The 16,871-nt window shown below is 38.6% G+C and overlaps 1 protein-coding gene across 1 annotated transcript; it reads right to left on the reverse strand.

Annotated features, from left to right (window-relative positions):
* Nucleotides 1-425: 425 nt before the first annotated feature.
* On the reverse strand, nt 426-3,505 carry LOC104452711 (cytochrome P450 72A15). The gene is given in 7 exon segments (XM_010067181.3): nt 426-819; nt 822-1,017; nt 1,440-1,737; nt 1,739-1,819; nt 2,303-2,538; nt 2,664-2,881; nt 3,221-3,505. Coding segments are annotated over 7 exon segments (1,557 nt in total). The 5' UTR covers nt 3,504-3,505; the 3' UTR covers nt 426-574.
* Between the last annotated feature and the right edge of the window lie 13,366 nt (nt 3,506-16,871).

Consider the following 16,871-nt stretch of genomic DNA (forward strand, 5'->3'; position numbering starts at 1 on the left):
TTTTTCGAATCTTTGAAAACTGGGGATATGTTTGTGTTGAGAGTACAAATTCATGCTCTCATTTTTTGGAATTTTTGGCCGTCATTTCACTAGCAAATTGTATTCTTGAAAATTGTGCAAGTAGACTGCATGAACAGGAATAAATCTCATGGAGCATGATGCCATCATGAGAGGAAAGAATACAATGGGATGTGGTCCTCATTTTGTTTCTGTTGCTTCTAATTCAGTCCAGTCCAAGTACTTGCATGCAGCGTTTTCTCTCTCTTTTTTATAAGAGTGACTTTACAAAGAATTAATAATTCGTGCATCCGATGTATCTTTTTTTAGCTAAAGATGCCTTAGAGTTTCGAAGGCACCAAAGAAGTAAAACACGGTTTACTAGGTCAATCCAAGAAGAGCATGCTGGTGAGTAGTGAAGAATTAAGAAAGAGGACGTAAAACACATTTAACTAGCTTGAGAACCACTTTTCTAGTCAAGAAGGCATCATATGTTTAAATGACTTTTGGTTTATTCTTTAACAAACATGACAACTGTTTTAGACACGCAACGAAGCAAGCAGAGCACATAATCTGATTAAATACGATCCAACGATCCGATTCTAGTCAAGGTCAAGGGGACTCCATACTGGGGATGAGTAGTGACCGTAGGAATAGGGGCATGCTTGTAAGAAGGAGATAGCTGCACTGAGAAATTCTGCAAAATCAAAGTCAGAGCAACTTTGGCTTCAGCGAAAGAAAAGTTTTGGCCAATGCAATTTCTTGGACCCCAACCGAAAGGGAGAAAGCAGAGCTTGTTCTTGGTTGCTTTTGAGACTCCTCGGAGAATCTCTCTGGATTGAACTCTTTGGCATCATCACCCCAAATCTCTGGATCATGGTGGATCAGGATAATCGGCACAAAAAGCACAACTCCTGGAGGTACTTGTATATCTCCCAACTTGGTTGTCTTTTGAACTGTTCTCATCATCATAAATCCAGGCGGATACAACCTGAGCACCTCATTCAGTATCATGCTTACCTATACAAAAATCAAGTTGTGGTCAGCCTGTTTTTATTCAAAAAGACATTGAAGATGTAACAATTAAATTATCTAAACCTTGCATAGTGGACCAAATTTATCAAACATAACATCATTTCTGTGATCTACGTTGTAACTTCGAATGGGAAGGCACAATCCATCTGTCTCCATTCTCCATCGCCTAAATATAAATATTTTCTTTTGGTTCAGGGGAAGGAGTGGCGAAGAACAGCAATTAGATTTCAGGTCAGGTGGTTACAACATTTTCCTTCAGTTGTTGGCCTTCCATTTTCATCTGTCCTTTCTTTTTCCTTTTTCTCTTTTTGCAAAAAACCATTTGTTTGATGTGAGTTTTGAAATTCAGGAATATATGTCTTGAAATCTAGATAAACAGCAGACGACAACACGATGTGAATCCTTACAATTTTTAACTGGCTCAATGAATCAAAGTCAGGTTTGTTGTTGCCGAAAACTTGCCGGACTTCCTCTCTTGCTCTGTCTTGCCATTTCTGGTGCTTGCTTAACAAAATCAGAGTCCAAGTAATCAAAACAGAAGTTGTCTCTTGACCTGCTAAGTTGAATGCTTTACACTCTCCAATCACATCCTCCATGCTCATGCCCTTTTGATCCACGGACTCCTGAATTTCTTTCATGTTTGATTTTAGCAACAGTCCCAAGAGATCATCGTCATCTGCTCTTCCTTCCTCCATTGCCCTCTCTTTTGGTCACTATGTCTTCCAACAATCCTTCTACTTTGCGGTTGATTTCTTTCATCCTCTTCCGCAGTTTGGTAGGCAAGAGGCTGCATTTTTTTTATAAGAAAATTAGCTTCAAGATGAAAACTTCATTCAGTAATTTAGTTTCTACAAGTTATACGTGTCCCGGTACATAAATGCACTCAACCAATTTCATCCATTCTATTGAGTTTAGAAGTTGGAAAGCAGCAATCTCAATGAGAGCTGGACAGAAGATTTGCCTTACTAAACATTGTTTTGACAGAAAAAAATTGCAGCGTGCTATGACAATCCAACCACTATCCATGATTTGCAAAATCATAGGAACATTGACTTTAGAACTTTTCAAGTTCCTTGTGTGGCAAGATGCTTAAAGATCGATCGACACATGATTTGCAAAATCATGAGACAATTGTGGAAAGTTGCAACTGACTCCATGGATAAGGATTGAGGAAGTCAAAGTGAATTTTGTTACTCTTTTTTCTTGTCAAATGCTTTTGAAACAGTTAAAGATGTTTGGATAAATTATTGCTAAATCATTCTCCACTCACCTCCACCCGGGAATAAACACGAGCTGAAGAATCTTGCTAGTGAGGGCAATTTGTTCTTGTTGAAGGGGGAGGATACTCATGACTTGGTCGTAGGTTACACCGAAAGCAGCTCTACAGAGTACATCACCTGTCAAATGCTGAAGGTCAGGCCAAACATCTACTTCGCCCGCCAAACTTTGCTTCTCCCATCCCCTAATCATCTCCTCGCAACTTGACAATGTTGCAGTCACTACATACTGTAATTATTCAACAATTAGAAAGCTAAATGAATCGAATGTACAAAGTTTTTACTTATCAATTATTTTAAGTTCCATTAGATATTGCGGCTGGTCAAGAAACTATTAGCTGCAAGCAGTAATACCTTCAACTTCTCATAGTGAAAAGCCGGGTTGATGATCTTTCTATGTTTGACCCATTTCTCACCCTCAATCATGATGAGCCCTGATACTAAGAGATCTTCCGTGGCCTTGGGATGTGGCTTTTCGAACTCATTGATCCGTGAAAATATTTGTTTCAACATGTCTGAGTCCATGATTGTCAATACAGGCGTTGGCCCAAACCATGTAAAGCAAAGCTTCCCTGCAACAAATATTTTTTATATAATTTATTGACCATCGGCCGCTTCATAGCTGTCATTCATTTTTCATGTTACTTTTCCTAAAATCGACACTAAATATTGTAAAATTTTCATTATTGCAGGATTTGTTCTACTTGCTTTTCATGAATATATCTCGATTGAAGTGCTGAAAAGAGACCAGAAAAATGAATATTCTTTAGCAGGTTTTTAGCTAAAAATAACAGCTTCTAATGAGTTGAAATTGTATACTGTTTCGTACAGGAAATTGAGTTTGTCGAATCCTTGATATTATACCTTTGGCTAACAGTTCAACGATATCTCAACTTTGACGCAACACGTACCGTATTTCTTGATGGAGCGATGAAAGAAAGGGAGCAAGCGAGGTGCGATGTCATTTGAGAAAGGAGTAATTGTTTGAGATTGAGCTTGCTTGCTCATTCTCATGTTGTCTCTCAGGTCTTGAAACGATAGCCTGTAAGAGGTTCCATTTAGACCTTGCTGTCTCAGACATCTTTCTAGCTTCCTCGGCTTCAGCCAAAACAAACACAGTAATTTCCATGCACAAGTCAAGAAGGTGATCAGAACAAGGGAGAGAACGATTGAATATGCTGAGGACAGTTCCATATTCGACGCTAAACATTTGACACGCTCGTCTTGTTTCTGTGAGAGGAAATAAATAGGACTCTGGGGGAGCAGAAAGACATCGTTGAAAAAAGAATGCGTTGACTTCCTTTTGGTAAGGGAGAACAACCGCCTAGAATGTTTCTTAGTTTCTTAGGATGAGATCTGTTTTACACGATATTGTAAGGAATTCGTTCACTTGTTACCCGTCCAGCCATGCACGCTACAATGATAATAAAAAACTAAGCGGTATGGCGTTTTTATTTCCAATCTTCAACCCTTCTTTTCAAATTATTTCAGTGCACTGCGAAAACCAATGGTCAACCACATTCATCAGCCAAGAAAGGAATTCAAATGTGATCATTTTAGGGTGAGTGTTAACTTATAATTACTTAACAAGATCTCACTCGTCTGATGTGGGACATTAAAATGTTACATTCCAGGAGTGGTAAAATGGACAAGTTATTCGTGAGTGGTAAGTTATTGAAATTGTTGGTAAATGTCAAACGTTGTCGGTAGAATTAGGTGACTCGCAACTGGCTTGGTAATTTACCAACTATGTACGGGGTGTATCAATGTCAAATCAATAGCAATACCATGCTTGTTTCACGACGATTGAACTTCACTAGAAATGTAGTTTCGGAGTAAGCAATGTCTAGGAAAGAATGATATGACTTTCCAAAGTATGGGGTGGTCTTCGCAAGTAAAGTGAAGCCTATATTCAGATAGTTGTTACCGAATTTTTTTAGAAATGAAACTCCGAGCTCAACACTAGGAATCTTTTAAAACAAGTTCAAAAAGTTTCGCCCAACCCAAATCAAAAAGTATTTTCTTTTTATCAAGGAAACTCAGGGATTGAAAGGAAGCCATATAGGGAAGAATCGAGCTGAGCGGCACTACAACAAAAAAAGGCATAGAGGACTGGTTAATGCTATGTTATTTCTGTCGTCTTGAAAGGATTCGAGACTTGACGACTAGTCGAGAGGAGTATTTTCTCTTGTGAGAGTAAGTGGGAGTGTTGTACGAGGGACATGCTGTAGCTTTGCTAGTGTTCTAGCAGAGCAGGAATTGTTGCTGTCGTGAGGAACTTTGTAACCCGCAACCTACTTGATTTTATTTTGGAGTTCAACAGAAAAAAAAAAATGATAGTAACACGCCGAAATTGTTGTAAGGTACCCACTTCGGCATCATGATTTTTCGAAGGATTATATGAGTTCAGAAAACGATTGCTTAAGTAACTTTGACGACCTTTTTTTTTTTCTTTTGGTAGAAATTTTGACGACTTAGATTGCCAAAAACCTTGACATGTCATTACTTCAATGAAAAAAAGCTCGCTGGCGTCGCTTAAATTGAAAAAGTCTTGGCACTATCTCAATCATTCGTAATGTTTTGGCCCTAGCGTTACATATTAGTAATTTTAGAGAATGATATAGCACCTTGTGACACTTCATTATGTTGATGCATAGCATCATTGGTACTCAAATTTTGGAAAGGCATAAAAATTCTTTTTCAACTGATTCACTCCTCGGCTCTTGGTTTATCTAGCAATGCTAAAAGGACAAGGCCAGCCAGGGCAGGGCACAGCCCGTTTATGCGACAGGCCAAGCGGCGTCGTGGTCAGGTGGTAAAATTCAAAAGCAGTTGATCCTTCTCAAGTGAAGAAGCAGCTAATTTCTACTCGAACTTGAAAGCAGTAAAACCATTATTTCAAGTTACCTAACAATAAATTGCTTACTTGTCAAATTGAAGACCCTTGATGATCTAGTAAGATCCATTATTTGTGGTGCCATTGCCAACTGTTATGTATTTATTATGAGATTTGAAAGTAATAGTCATAATTTGAAGTTGCTAACCGGCCAATGATCATGTCACTACCTTTCTGATGACGATTGTTAAGCAATATTTGGGGAAACTGAAAAGAAACATCATTCTCTAAAAGTCAGAGAATCATATGATGTAATCGGTATCTTTGTGATATATGAGACGAGGTTTCTTCTTTAAAAGTGGTATTCTATTCTTTATTGGTTTACATCAACAGCAGCTGCTGCTTAATAAATTCATTGAGCTGACATCAAGCGGCGGCTTGAAGTTCCCCTCACATCACTAAACCCATTTTGCGTGACTCAGGTTGCCAAAATAGTAGTTGATAATCTTTGGAATCATGGCTGATGGAGTCAAAGACGCTTTTAAAATTATGCAACGAAGTCCTTAACTCATAGTCGGTCCGGCGTGGCCTATGTTATTGCGAGGCTGTGTCTATCAATGTGTTTGTTTAAGAACAATGATGGCACATTTTTGAAAAACTCTTGAATTCTACTGATTAAATATAAATATTTAGAACTCAATTGGCCTACCAATGCAACGTGGGAGACTTCCATTGTACTAAGCTCTTGGTTGGATAAGAATTTCAAGACGTTTTATCAACCTCATTTCTATCCGATTTTGTGGTAGTCATGGAAGGGACCAAATTTTTTCAGATCAATATGTTGATTGGTAGGTTACATAGATAGATAGTGCAGATATTTTAATCTAACTAAAGATGAATGTAATTGATGTTCATCTAAGGAAAACTGGCAATCATAAGTCTGGTTAACATGACCCATAAAAAAAAAGTGAAAAAGTGAGAGGAAGGGTAATTAATTTTGAGAAATGATTGAGTAATAGTCTTTAATTTATTATAAGAATAAAAATTTATTCTAAAATATAAAAAAACTAACTATTAAATAATTATAAATTATTGCGGAGTAAATTTCTTTAGGAATTTGTGACTCATAATAAAATGGTATTCTCACATTAACGTAAAGATTATTATACTAGCAAATACCATTAATTTTTGAAAAATGAGAGCGTGACGGAGCCTTTACTCTCCTATGCGTAACGGTGTTGTCCCCACCACACGTGTTCCCTAAGAAAATCACCAATCTTATTTGATGGGTTTGCTAGCCCACTAAGTAAGATTTCTCCGATCAGAAAAACAATATATTAGCCAAAATAAAGATGAGCGACTAAAAAGGAACTTATTAGCATTGTCTTATGTAAAATATTTTACAGTAAAAGTAAAAAAGAATGATTTAAACATTTTTGTTTCAAGAGAATATAAATTTAGGATCGCTAGCCACGGCACCTGTGCAAAATAATTTTCACGCCTATAGCTATTGAAACGAACACGGTTATCAAAACTGAACTTAAATATTTTATACCACCAACGTTAAAACTACATAAGTATATAGAGGATGACTACTAATATTATACGTCAAGTAACATTTATCTTTGTGCAATTAAAGTCAAAATAGATCGACAACCTAGAAGTCAAATGCCTGGCTATCTAGAAGTCTATGGAACACTTGTAACTACATGAAGCGGTTAAATGTTTCAGTACACGCCACCTTTAGCCTGTAAAGTAACTCTGATACAAAGCACTTTGTACATAATTAGTGAAATTTGAACATATTATTTCTGGCGTCGAAGCTGGACATTTCCCAGTGCCTTGATTACTTTAGCGGCGGGGAAAGAGACTAATTTGTTTTATTATATTTAAATGGAAGGATTTTTAATTTTTTGCATGCAAATACGTCGCAAAACACTAATTGAAAGTCCACGGCATGTGTTATCCATGTGTAAGATATTTACAATTACTTTTTGTATTAATTGCTATATAGCTATTTTTCTTATATTTGGAGCGATATTCACCCTTTAAATGCAAATCCATGCTCTCTCTCAACATTTTATTTTCCTTTCGGTTATTCAATTCCATGAACATGAAACATGAGATCCATATTGCACCATTACTAAAGAGAAGTAACAGTGCCGTAAGGCTCTAAGTATTCAATGCTAATATCAAATAGAATACATATTTATTTAAAATACTCGTTACTAAGTAGGGCCAAGCATCTCTAAGTTGAGTGTACTTTTACTTTTTCCCAATATAATATAACTGCTTGACTTCGTTAAAATACTTAATCGAAAACCAGTTTCATGTATAACATGATACTCTATGTCAATTTTCCCGACTAATGCACGTTGATGGAAGAATTAGCAAAAAAGGCGAAAACCTATTCCAGTTGTGTCAATTTAATTATAATTTTTTTTTAGCCAATTTAGTCCTAAACCTTTTACAATTGTGCTAGTTTAGTCCATTCGGCTAAAATTAGATGGCCAGGCCGTGACGTGGACGCCGGCCGGTGAAAGTTGACATGGCAATTTTTAAATTATTTATTTATTTTTCCACCTTCTCCTTCCTTTGGCCGATCGGCATCGGCCAAAGGCGAGATCGACGAGGTCAGCCTCATTGGCCAGTGGTGAAGGCGAGCCTTGCCCGAGAGATCCGCGAGGCCGCCGTCGCCGGTTTGGCGAGGCTTGGGCTCGCCTAGCCAAGGCAACGGTCGACCTTGCTAATGGCCGGCGAGGCTGCTATTGCCAAATCTGGCGAGGAGCCTCGCGGCCACCGGTGAGGTCGATCCTTTCCTTGGATCGGGCAAAGCCGAGCCTCGCCTAGTGACAACGAGGCCGGCCTTGTCGGCCCTCGCCTTTGGTCAATGCTGCCGGAGGAAGGAGAAGTGGATGGAAAAAAAAAAAAAATTCAAAAAAATAATTTTAAAAAAGCCATGTCAGCCTTCGTCAAATAGTCATTGCCAGTTGGCGTCCATGTCAGTGCCAGCCAGCCAATTTTGGTTAGATGGACTAAACTGGCACAATTGTAAAAGATTTATCACTAAATTAGCCCAAAAAAAAAGTTTATGATTGATTTGACACAATTGCAATAGGTTTAGGAATTTTTTGACATTCTCCCCATGCCGACATCCAAATTTTCAATTAAGGGACTGTACATACATGTCATAAGAAAACTAGGGATCGAATTCATCAATGACGATAAAATTTAGACAAGAAAAGTACAAAAAAAAAGGTTATAAACATATTGTATTAGTAAAATTCAATTATAAACCTTTTACTTGGATAAATTAAATCCTAAACATTTTGCATTTATGCTAATTGAGTCCATCCAATGGATTTTGGCTTGAAATCACTGACATAAATGCTGGCCATCATATATGGTACGACCGGCATGATGTGGACAAATTTTGCAAATTTTTTATATTTTTTCGATTATTATTATTTTTCCATTGTGGCCGGTGAGGGTCATGGCCCTCATTTAGGCCATGGGTGGCCTCGAGTGAGGGTTGCCAAGCTCTCACTAGATCTAGCAAGGGTGGCCCTAACCCAGGCCGTGATGGCCAAGCCTAGCGGCGACTTTTATAAATTTTCTTTAATCGTTTTCCTTTCCTTTTCTTTGCGCTAGGCACCTCGACCAATGCTTATACTAGCCAAATCGAATCTGTTAGCTTTTAATATTAGTTTACATAAGTTCACCACAATTTTTAGATCACGTTAAGCATTTCCGGCAAGGTGGTAATTTTAAATTCATACAATTTGACAAAGCACCCACATGCCGCAAGATAAAAGCATATATTTTTATCATTGACTTTTTTCACCTTCTTGAATATAATTAACGGAGTTAAATGGAAGCCTGGCGTTTCACTTTTCAGTTTCCCCGCGATGCTTTTTCCATTGTTGACCATACATAAGAAAAAGTAGCTTCAATTAGGAATGTGCAAAGGAACCAAAAACCGCTCGGAATGAGACCAGATTGGCCTAGAATGGCGATTCCTACGGGGACTGGTTTGGTTCCCGATTCCAATTTAATGGAATTGGTGAGTATTGGTCCGGTTCTTGATTCTAGGCATGGATCCGTTTACCTATCTACCAAGACTAGACACACACACACACACACAAAGAAATTCCATTTCAATTACTTAATTATTTTGTAGTTTTTTGACCAATATATATGTTCATATATATGTAGTTATTTAACAGTATTGATTAATTTTGTCTATTAGGATTAATCCTTGTACTTTTTTTTTCATTCTAATAATCTGTTTACTTACTTTTTCAGCCAAAAACAAAATAACAAAGAGGAAGGATGGGACCGATTGGAGATGTTCATAATGTTGCGGCATTTTGTCGTCATAATACAAAATTAAGAGTCAATGGCTAGTTTTAAGAGCACAATCATATCTCTCCTTAGCCATCTTGGCAATTAAATTAGATTGACGTTGAAAAGAAGATGGGTTAAGCGATTAATATTTTAACTGCCGTGGAGGTTAGGACTTCTAATGTAGAGTTTAATTTTCCACATGTTCTTGTTCTTGGGGAACCCTAAGAGGACCACACCATAAACTTTAAAGAAATTAAGTGCCTAGCAAATTAATATTGTCTATTTATTTCGCCCTATAGTTTTCAATCTTTAATCAAAATCAATGGCTCACATTTTAACACAAATTTAAGGCCATACAAGCTTTGGTTAGAAACTAAGTTCACCATTATATTGATTGATGAATATAATGTTGTAGGGATTGGGGATTAGTCCCATGGACCCACTTGGGAATCGGACCGGATCGATAATCCAGTTCCTGAGTGGATTCATGAAACCAATCGGTCATTATTAAATGGTTCTGAGTTCCAACGTGAGAATTGCTCACCCGGACCATGCTCATCCTTAGCTTCAATGCCACTCTCTCCCTCACCTACTCACACTTTTTATTCCAACTTTCAAGCTTTTGCTTCTTTACTTTTAGTGAACTTTTCACTTATTTTTATGCAATTACCTAAAAAAAAACAAAATTCTTTTTTGTGCTCGGTAAACAATTATTTACATGACAAACACGATATATCATAGTGCACTATATAAAAATATAACTTCATCTCAACACAATCTTAACATATTTTGATTCACGTTAATAGTATGTCTAAATATGTATTATATTTATCGATTTTGCACTTAATTTTACTTTTATCCGATGTGCAGTTTGTAATTAGTTCTTGAAGTGAAATTGACAATGTTCCGTAGCAACTGTATTGGTGTCAAAATCATATATGCTGATCCTATGTTAGTTTGATGTCTTTCAAGTCATCTATATACTTCCAAACTTAAGAAATAAAAACACTGTGATTTTTTTCCCAACTTTTAGCTTGCTGCATCCAATCTGATGTAATTAATCAATTTAAATAAGTAGTGTCTCAAACTTTTAATGATCTCTCAATTATGAATTTTTTTAAAGAAAATTAAAAGAAAAAAAATTACATTCAATGTATACCTACTCATCTCACCAATTTAGATAAGGAGTACGTTATCATTACAAAATATTAAACATCCTCGGGCATACGGTAAATATGTTAGTGCATTACATATCTATGATTTAATCCTCTCCAAAAGCTTGGTAAAGATAGTTCAAAGTACAAATTTTAATCTTAGAAAAGATTTGGCTGAAATAATTGTGGGGAGAATTACCAAAAAAGTCATAAACATTTTACAGTTGTGCCAATTTAGTCATAAATTTATTTTTTTAACCAATTGAGTCCTAAACCTTTTACAATTGTGCTAGTTCAGTCTTTCCGGCCAAAATTGGCTGGGCACTAATGTGGTCCGACCACAATTTTTTTTAAATATTTTATTTTTTGGATTTATTTTATTAATTTTTTTAATCTTCTCTCTCTCTCTCTCTCTCTTCCCCTCCTTCTTCCTTTGGCTTTGACGACTGACCAACCCTCGCCAATTGCCGGACTAAGGCGGCCGGGCGAGCTTGCCTCATTGTTTTACCGGGTGAGGGCCCACCGGTGAGGTGAATCCTCGTTGGATTTTGTGGGGGCTTGCCTCACCTCGCTTGATTTGAGTGATGGTGAGGGCTCGCCTCGCCATCGTTGGGTGAGGACTCCCTCACCGGATCTAGCGAGGGCTCACCCCACCAGTGTCTGGGTGAGCTCTTAGGCAGATTTGGTGAAGGAGTCCTCACCTAGCGATGGTGAGGGGGGCCTCGCCATCGCTGGGTTTGGTGAGGCAAGCCCTCGCTAGATCTAGTGGGGCTCGCCTCGCCGCCGGGTTGGGCGAGCTTGCCCTTGCCTAGCAATGAAACGGCAAGTTCCCTGGCCACCTCAGTTCGGGGACCTATGAGGGCTAGCTGGTTGCTAGAGCCAAAGGAAGAAGGAGGGAGGGGTAATGATTCCATTTGGGTAGTGGTCAACAAACTAATGAAATAGGCATACATAAGTGTATGTGTGTCAGATAGTTCATCTGCATGGAGTGCCAATGACTAAGTTATATTGGATCCAGACCTGAGGTTCTTAGTTTCAGCAGAACAGTTAGATGTGCCTTTTGACGCATTGCATAGTAGAGCGTGCAAAGAGCCAGGGTGTTGAGATGAAGTCAAGGAAAGAATGATCACGGGCCTAGAGTCAATCCAGCAGTCATTGGATGCCATGGCAGTGATCAGAGGCAAATTAAAGATCGCTTAGAGCATACAAAAAGCTATGCAAATAAGCGTTGAAGGTCTTTGAAATTCCAAGTCGGTGATCACGTTTTTTAAAGGTGTCACTAATGAGGGAACTTCGCTTTGGGAAAAAGGAAAGTTGAGTCCGAGGTACATAGGTCCATTTATTTAATTGAGCTTTATTTTGTGCTGAAATGAATTAATTGTGATTATATGATTATTTTCCTGAATTAATTAAATTGGATAATTAATTGAAAAATAACTGATTGTCAGTTAACAACACCAAAAATGTTTTGGTGGACTACAGATAAGAGTGAGATTTGTGGAAAGAAAATCATAATATTTTGGCTAAGGCCGACAATGTACCCACACATGTGTACTTTTATAAAAAAATAATAAAAATGGTAAAATTGAGTATGCCATATATAGAATTGCATGTATACCGGCTCGATGACTCTATATGTCATCTTGAGACAGGACGGTATGATCTACCAGCTCGGTGACTTTATAGGTTATCTTGAGACAATACGGTATGATGTACTGGCTTGATAATTCTACAAATCATCTTGACACAATATGGTATGATAAATTTGGTGTATACTGGCTTGGTGACTCTATATGTCATCTTGAGACAGGATGGTATGATCTACCGGCTCGGTGACTCTACATATTATCTTGAGATAGTATGGTATGATATACCAGCTCGATAATTCTACATATCATCTTGAGATAGTACGGTATGATATTGATATATATATATATATATATATATATCACCTAGGGTGAGTAATCTTGGATGTTGATCAGACTTATAGATAGTATGGAACGGGCCGACCAAGAAATGGTCGTGATGAAATGTAATCGACTAGATCGATCGATTGATAATTCGATCGCAATTGATTAGGTGGTGTGATGCAATGTGTTCGTGTATATTTGATATATATACTAACTTGTAGGAAGGAACTGAGGCCAGGGTAAGTCCTCTGACCCGTGTCGTGCTTAGGCAGCCCATGCAACATATTGTTTTACTAATCGGGTCTTAGGGGGTAGAACTTGTTGAGACATAGTCTCATCCCGGTTGTGGGACAACATTTTAAGTCCCTAGATGCAGTAGACTTGATTTTGAAGATCTTGGAAGTCCGGTATAGTCTGCTCAAGGCTTCAGTTGGAGTGTGGAGGATGATGAAGAGGAGGACGAGGTTCCGTAGTTTATGGAACCCCACCCCCATTTGTAGACCTTGATTCTGATTCTGAATTTGTTTAAGTTGAATCTGGAGTAATAGTCCGCCATATATATATGTGCACTGATTTGCAATGTATATAAGCGTGGTTGTTTTTGAAAGTTCGGAATTTAGTCCTACTTTCCTATCACATTGTTTTATTGTCTAGAGATATATTATCTACTTCCGCATGCGTATTAAAATAAAAGGGTCGGCGATGCATCCTGGGACGTTGCTATAAATCGACTAGGTGAGGGATAGGCACGCATTCAAGGATTAGGGCGTGACACCAAGTGTCCGGCATTCTCAAATGGCTATCGGATTCCAAATGTCACTCATACGTTTGTATATTGCTGCCTAAGTACACTCAAATCATTATCATCCATTCTATTGCTTTGAGATGCACCAGATATGCACGAATGCATTTCATGTAAGTTGCATGAAAAATGCATGTGGGATGCACGTGATATGCATGAGCTTGCAGGCCGACGAAGCTTTCGGTGACCGGTGAGCTTGAGGTATTATTTGAGATAAGGTTAGCCATTTCCAAGTCTTCTTTGGGTCAAAGGTCCACTTTGAGGAGGTCTCTCCTCAGGCCTATATTTGAAATTTTCCCGATTCTATATATTTTTCATTTGTGTACTTTAGGTGCTTGACCTAGCGAATACATTGTTCATTGTTTTTTATCACAAAATTGAGTTTGTTGAATCGATAAAATCATACCATTGGTAAGAAAAAATCAATTGTGTCTTGACTTTGACGGCATGCGTACTGTATTTATTGATGAAGTGATGATATAAAGGGAGAACACGAGGCGGGATGCCTTTGGAGAGAGGAGTAGTGGATTTAGATTGAGTTTGCTGGGTCATTCTCATGATGTCTCTTGAAACAAAAGCCAGTAAGTAGTTCCGTTTAGACCTTGCCATCTTAGACATCTTTCTACCTTCTCTGGCCTCAATCATGATGTGACACTAAAATGATATAAGAATAAGTTTTGATATTAATGCGAGCGTCATATACAAAAGTCATGACATTTTTAATATTCTTTTCCCAATTATTGAAAGAGTGAAAAAAATGTTCAAATCTTTCTAGAAAGGAATCCATGTAGTGGTAAAAAAGATAATATTAGATAGTTTGTCCTCCATTTAATTAAAGTTATAAATCAACCCATCAATCGATTATGATGTTGCACAAGGGATGAAAATAGTCACGCTTGTGTCACGGTCCATGAATCCTCCCGTACTCGTGACACTCGTGAGCGGTGCTTGGGGTTATCGAGTGAAGAGTGAGGAGGCAGAGGAGATGAACACAACTAGTTCGTGGGAGTGGCGTTAGGACGGTTCGTGCTAGGAGTTCTAGGATAAAAATATTATATCACTTAAGAGCTCTGAAGGCGGGATTAGCCTCTCGTGCATAAACTGGTCGGGAGCTGATGCTGCTCTCCGGACGAGTCCATGGCATGCTGAAACTAGTTGTTAAGCCTAAAGAGATCTGTTGTCTCACTTGATAGACTAGATGCCCAAGCGAAGCTAGGCGTGGTACGATCTCGTACAAAGAAGCTATTCACCGTATTGTTCGCTGGAACAGCTATAGAAGGAAAGCTAGCCTAGCGAATTCCGCTCACCAAGTGTCACACGAGTCGTTCCGCGGCTAAGGGAACTGTCAGCCCGTAACACATAATATCAAAGCAGGAATCCCTTCAGTAAGTGGGTGAGTCAAAGAATTGGACTTTGCGCTCTAGTGTGGGTTGAACTGAGAAGTACTAGTGGTCTACTCGGTCCTATGAGGGCGGAGAGTGAATAGTCGGGGCAAAAGGTGCTCGGACAAAGCATGGCTCTTTAAAGCCCCTAGGATGACAATGGGGGCATTAGGAAGAGTCAGTTCCTCGTCAAGCGGACAGTGGGTGTGAGAAGAACCGAATCCTCGCTGAATAGAGATAATGTTCCTGGATCGATCGGTAAATTCAAAGAAGAGGTCTACTACCACATTTTCAACAAGGAAAGAACCTCCATTTGGTTTGCTGGGGTCAAGATGCTTAGTAGGAAAAAATGGTGCTGCCAAAAGATGCAATTGGCGAAAAATGCCACACTTGCCAAAGAAAGTGCAGGTGACCGAGAAGGGCCCAAACAGCTGAGATCAAAATAGACTACCAATGGAGCAAAACCTGTTTTGTTGGGCGAGCGTGACCATTCGATGTGAAATCCCAAAAGTGATGCATCAATGGTTAAGGTACGTGAGGAAGCAACAAAATAGATCGTAACGAGGGTGTTGCGAAATTGAGTGGGGAAGAATGTCATGGTCCGTGAATCCTTCCGTACTCGTGACACATGTGAGCGGTGCTTGGGGTTATTGAGAGAAGAGTGAGGAGGTAGAGAGGATGAACACAATTAGTTTGTGGGAGTGGCATCAGGACGGTTGGTGCTAGAAGTTCTAGGATAGAAAAATTATATCACTTAGGAGCTCTGAAGGCGGGGTTGGCCTCTTATGCACAAACTAGTCGGGAGCTGATGCCGCTCTCCTGACGAGGTCATGGCAGGCCGAAACCAGTTGTTGAACTTAAAAAGATTTGCTGTCTCACTCGATAGACTAGACACCCGAGCGAAGCTAGGCGTGGTACGATCTCGTACATAGAAGCTATTCATCGTATTGTTCGCTGGAACGACTATAGAAGGAAGGCTAGCCTATCGAATTTTGCTCGCCAGGTGCCACAGGAGTCATTCCGCGGCCAAGGGAACTGTTGGCCCGTGACACTTGCCTCTAGCACATGCATGAAACGAAGTCTATATTATTGAGCTAAAACTTGAGCTTGTTTTGTCTCACTTATAAAATCCAAATATTACCCTTGTATTTGATTGTAAGATGATAACATACAATTTTTTTTTTTAATCAAGAAGGCATCATATGTTTACATGACTAATAATTTATTCTCAGCAAACGGAATGAGCCGTTTTATGCACACGACGAAGCAAACAAAAGCACAGAATCTGATCAAACGAAATGAGGGATGGTCATAATAAGGGGACCAAAACCCGTTGCGTACTACTTGGCCTCGCCTCATTTCGATTTCTATTCAATACTGATACAGACTTAAAGTTTAGAAATTACTTAAGAGTAATCATTCTGATGGCTGGTGCATGAGGAGGTGAAGCTCTTGTGGAAGAGAAAAGTGTCAAGCTCTTGAGCTGCATGAGGTGTGATGAAAAATAATGCGAAAGACTTGTGCCAAATTTTGTACTTAAAACATAGGTAAGTCAATCACATGGAAGAATTTTATGCCAAGTCAATCACTATGGTGCTAGAACTTTTAAAACGATCACCTTAATGCCACAACTTATTAGGGGATCACTAAGTGATATAGGTAATTTATATCGTTGGAAAAATAGACTTAAATATTATTTTAATAATGTACACTTGCTCAAGTTATTTAAATGGATGCTTTTGAAAAGTCTGAAAAGTTTGAGCATCAAAATTATTTCTCATAAAGTTTTGGCATCGAATTGATTGATCGTATAGTTTTGACACTGAACTTTATATTAAGTGTGACGTGCTTCGCTGTTCGAGCAGGCAATACATTTTTCGGATCATTCATGTAAGACTTTTAATGCTGCCTATCATGTTAAAAACATAATTTTTTCTGAAGTACGCTTTGTCATATACAATGTCATATATAGGCCAAATGCCAGATAAAAGCACCAACTTATACCTTAGGACAAAAATAGTCTCAAATCACACGAAAAAAAGCATGACGAAAAATGTCCAACGGGTCCAACGGATATAAAGAAACGACTTTATACCCTCTAGAGAAAAATAACCCCATGTTCAAACGACCC

The sequence above is a fragment of the Eucalyptus grandis genome, chromosome 7 (assembly GCF_016545825.1).
Source record: "Eucalyptus grandis isolate ANBG69807.140 chromosome 7, ASM1654582v1, whole genome shotgun sequence".
NCBI lineage: Eukaryota > Viridiplantae > Streptophyta > Magnoliopsida > Myrtales > Myrtaceae > Eucalyptus > Eucalyptus grandis.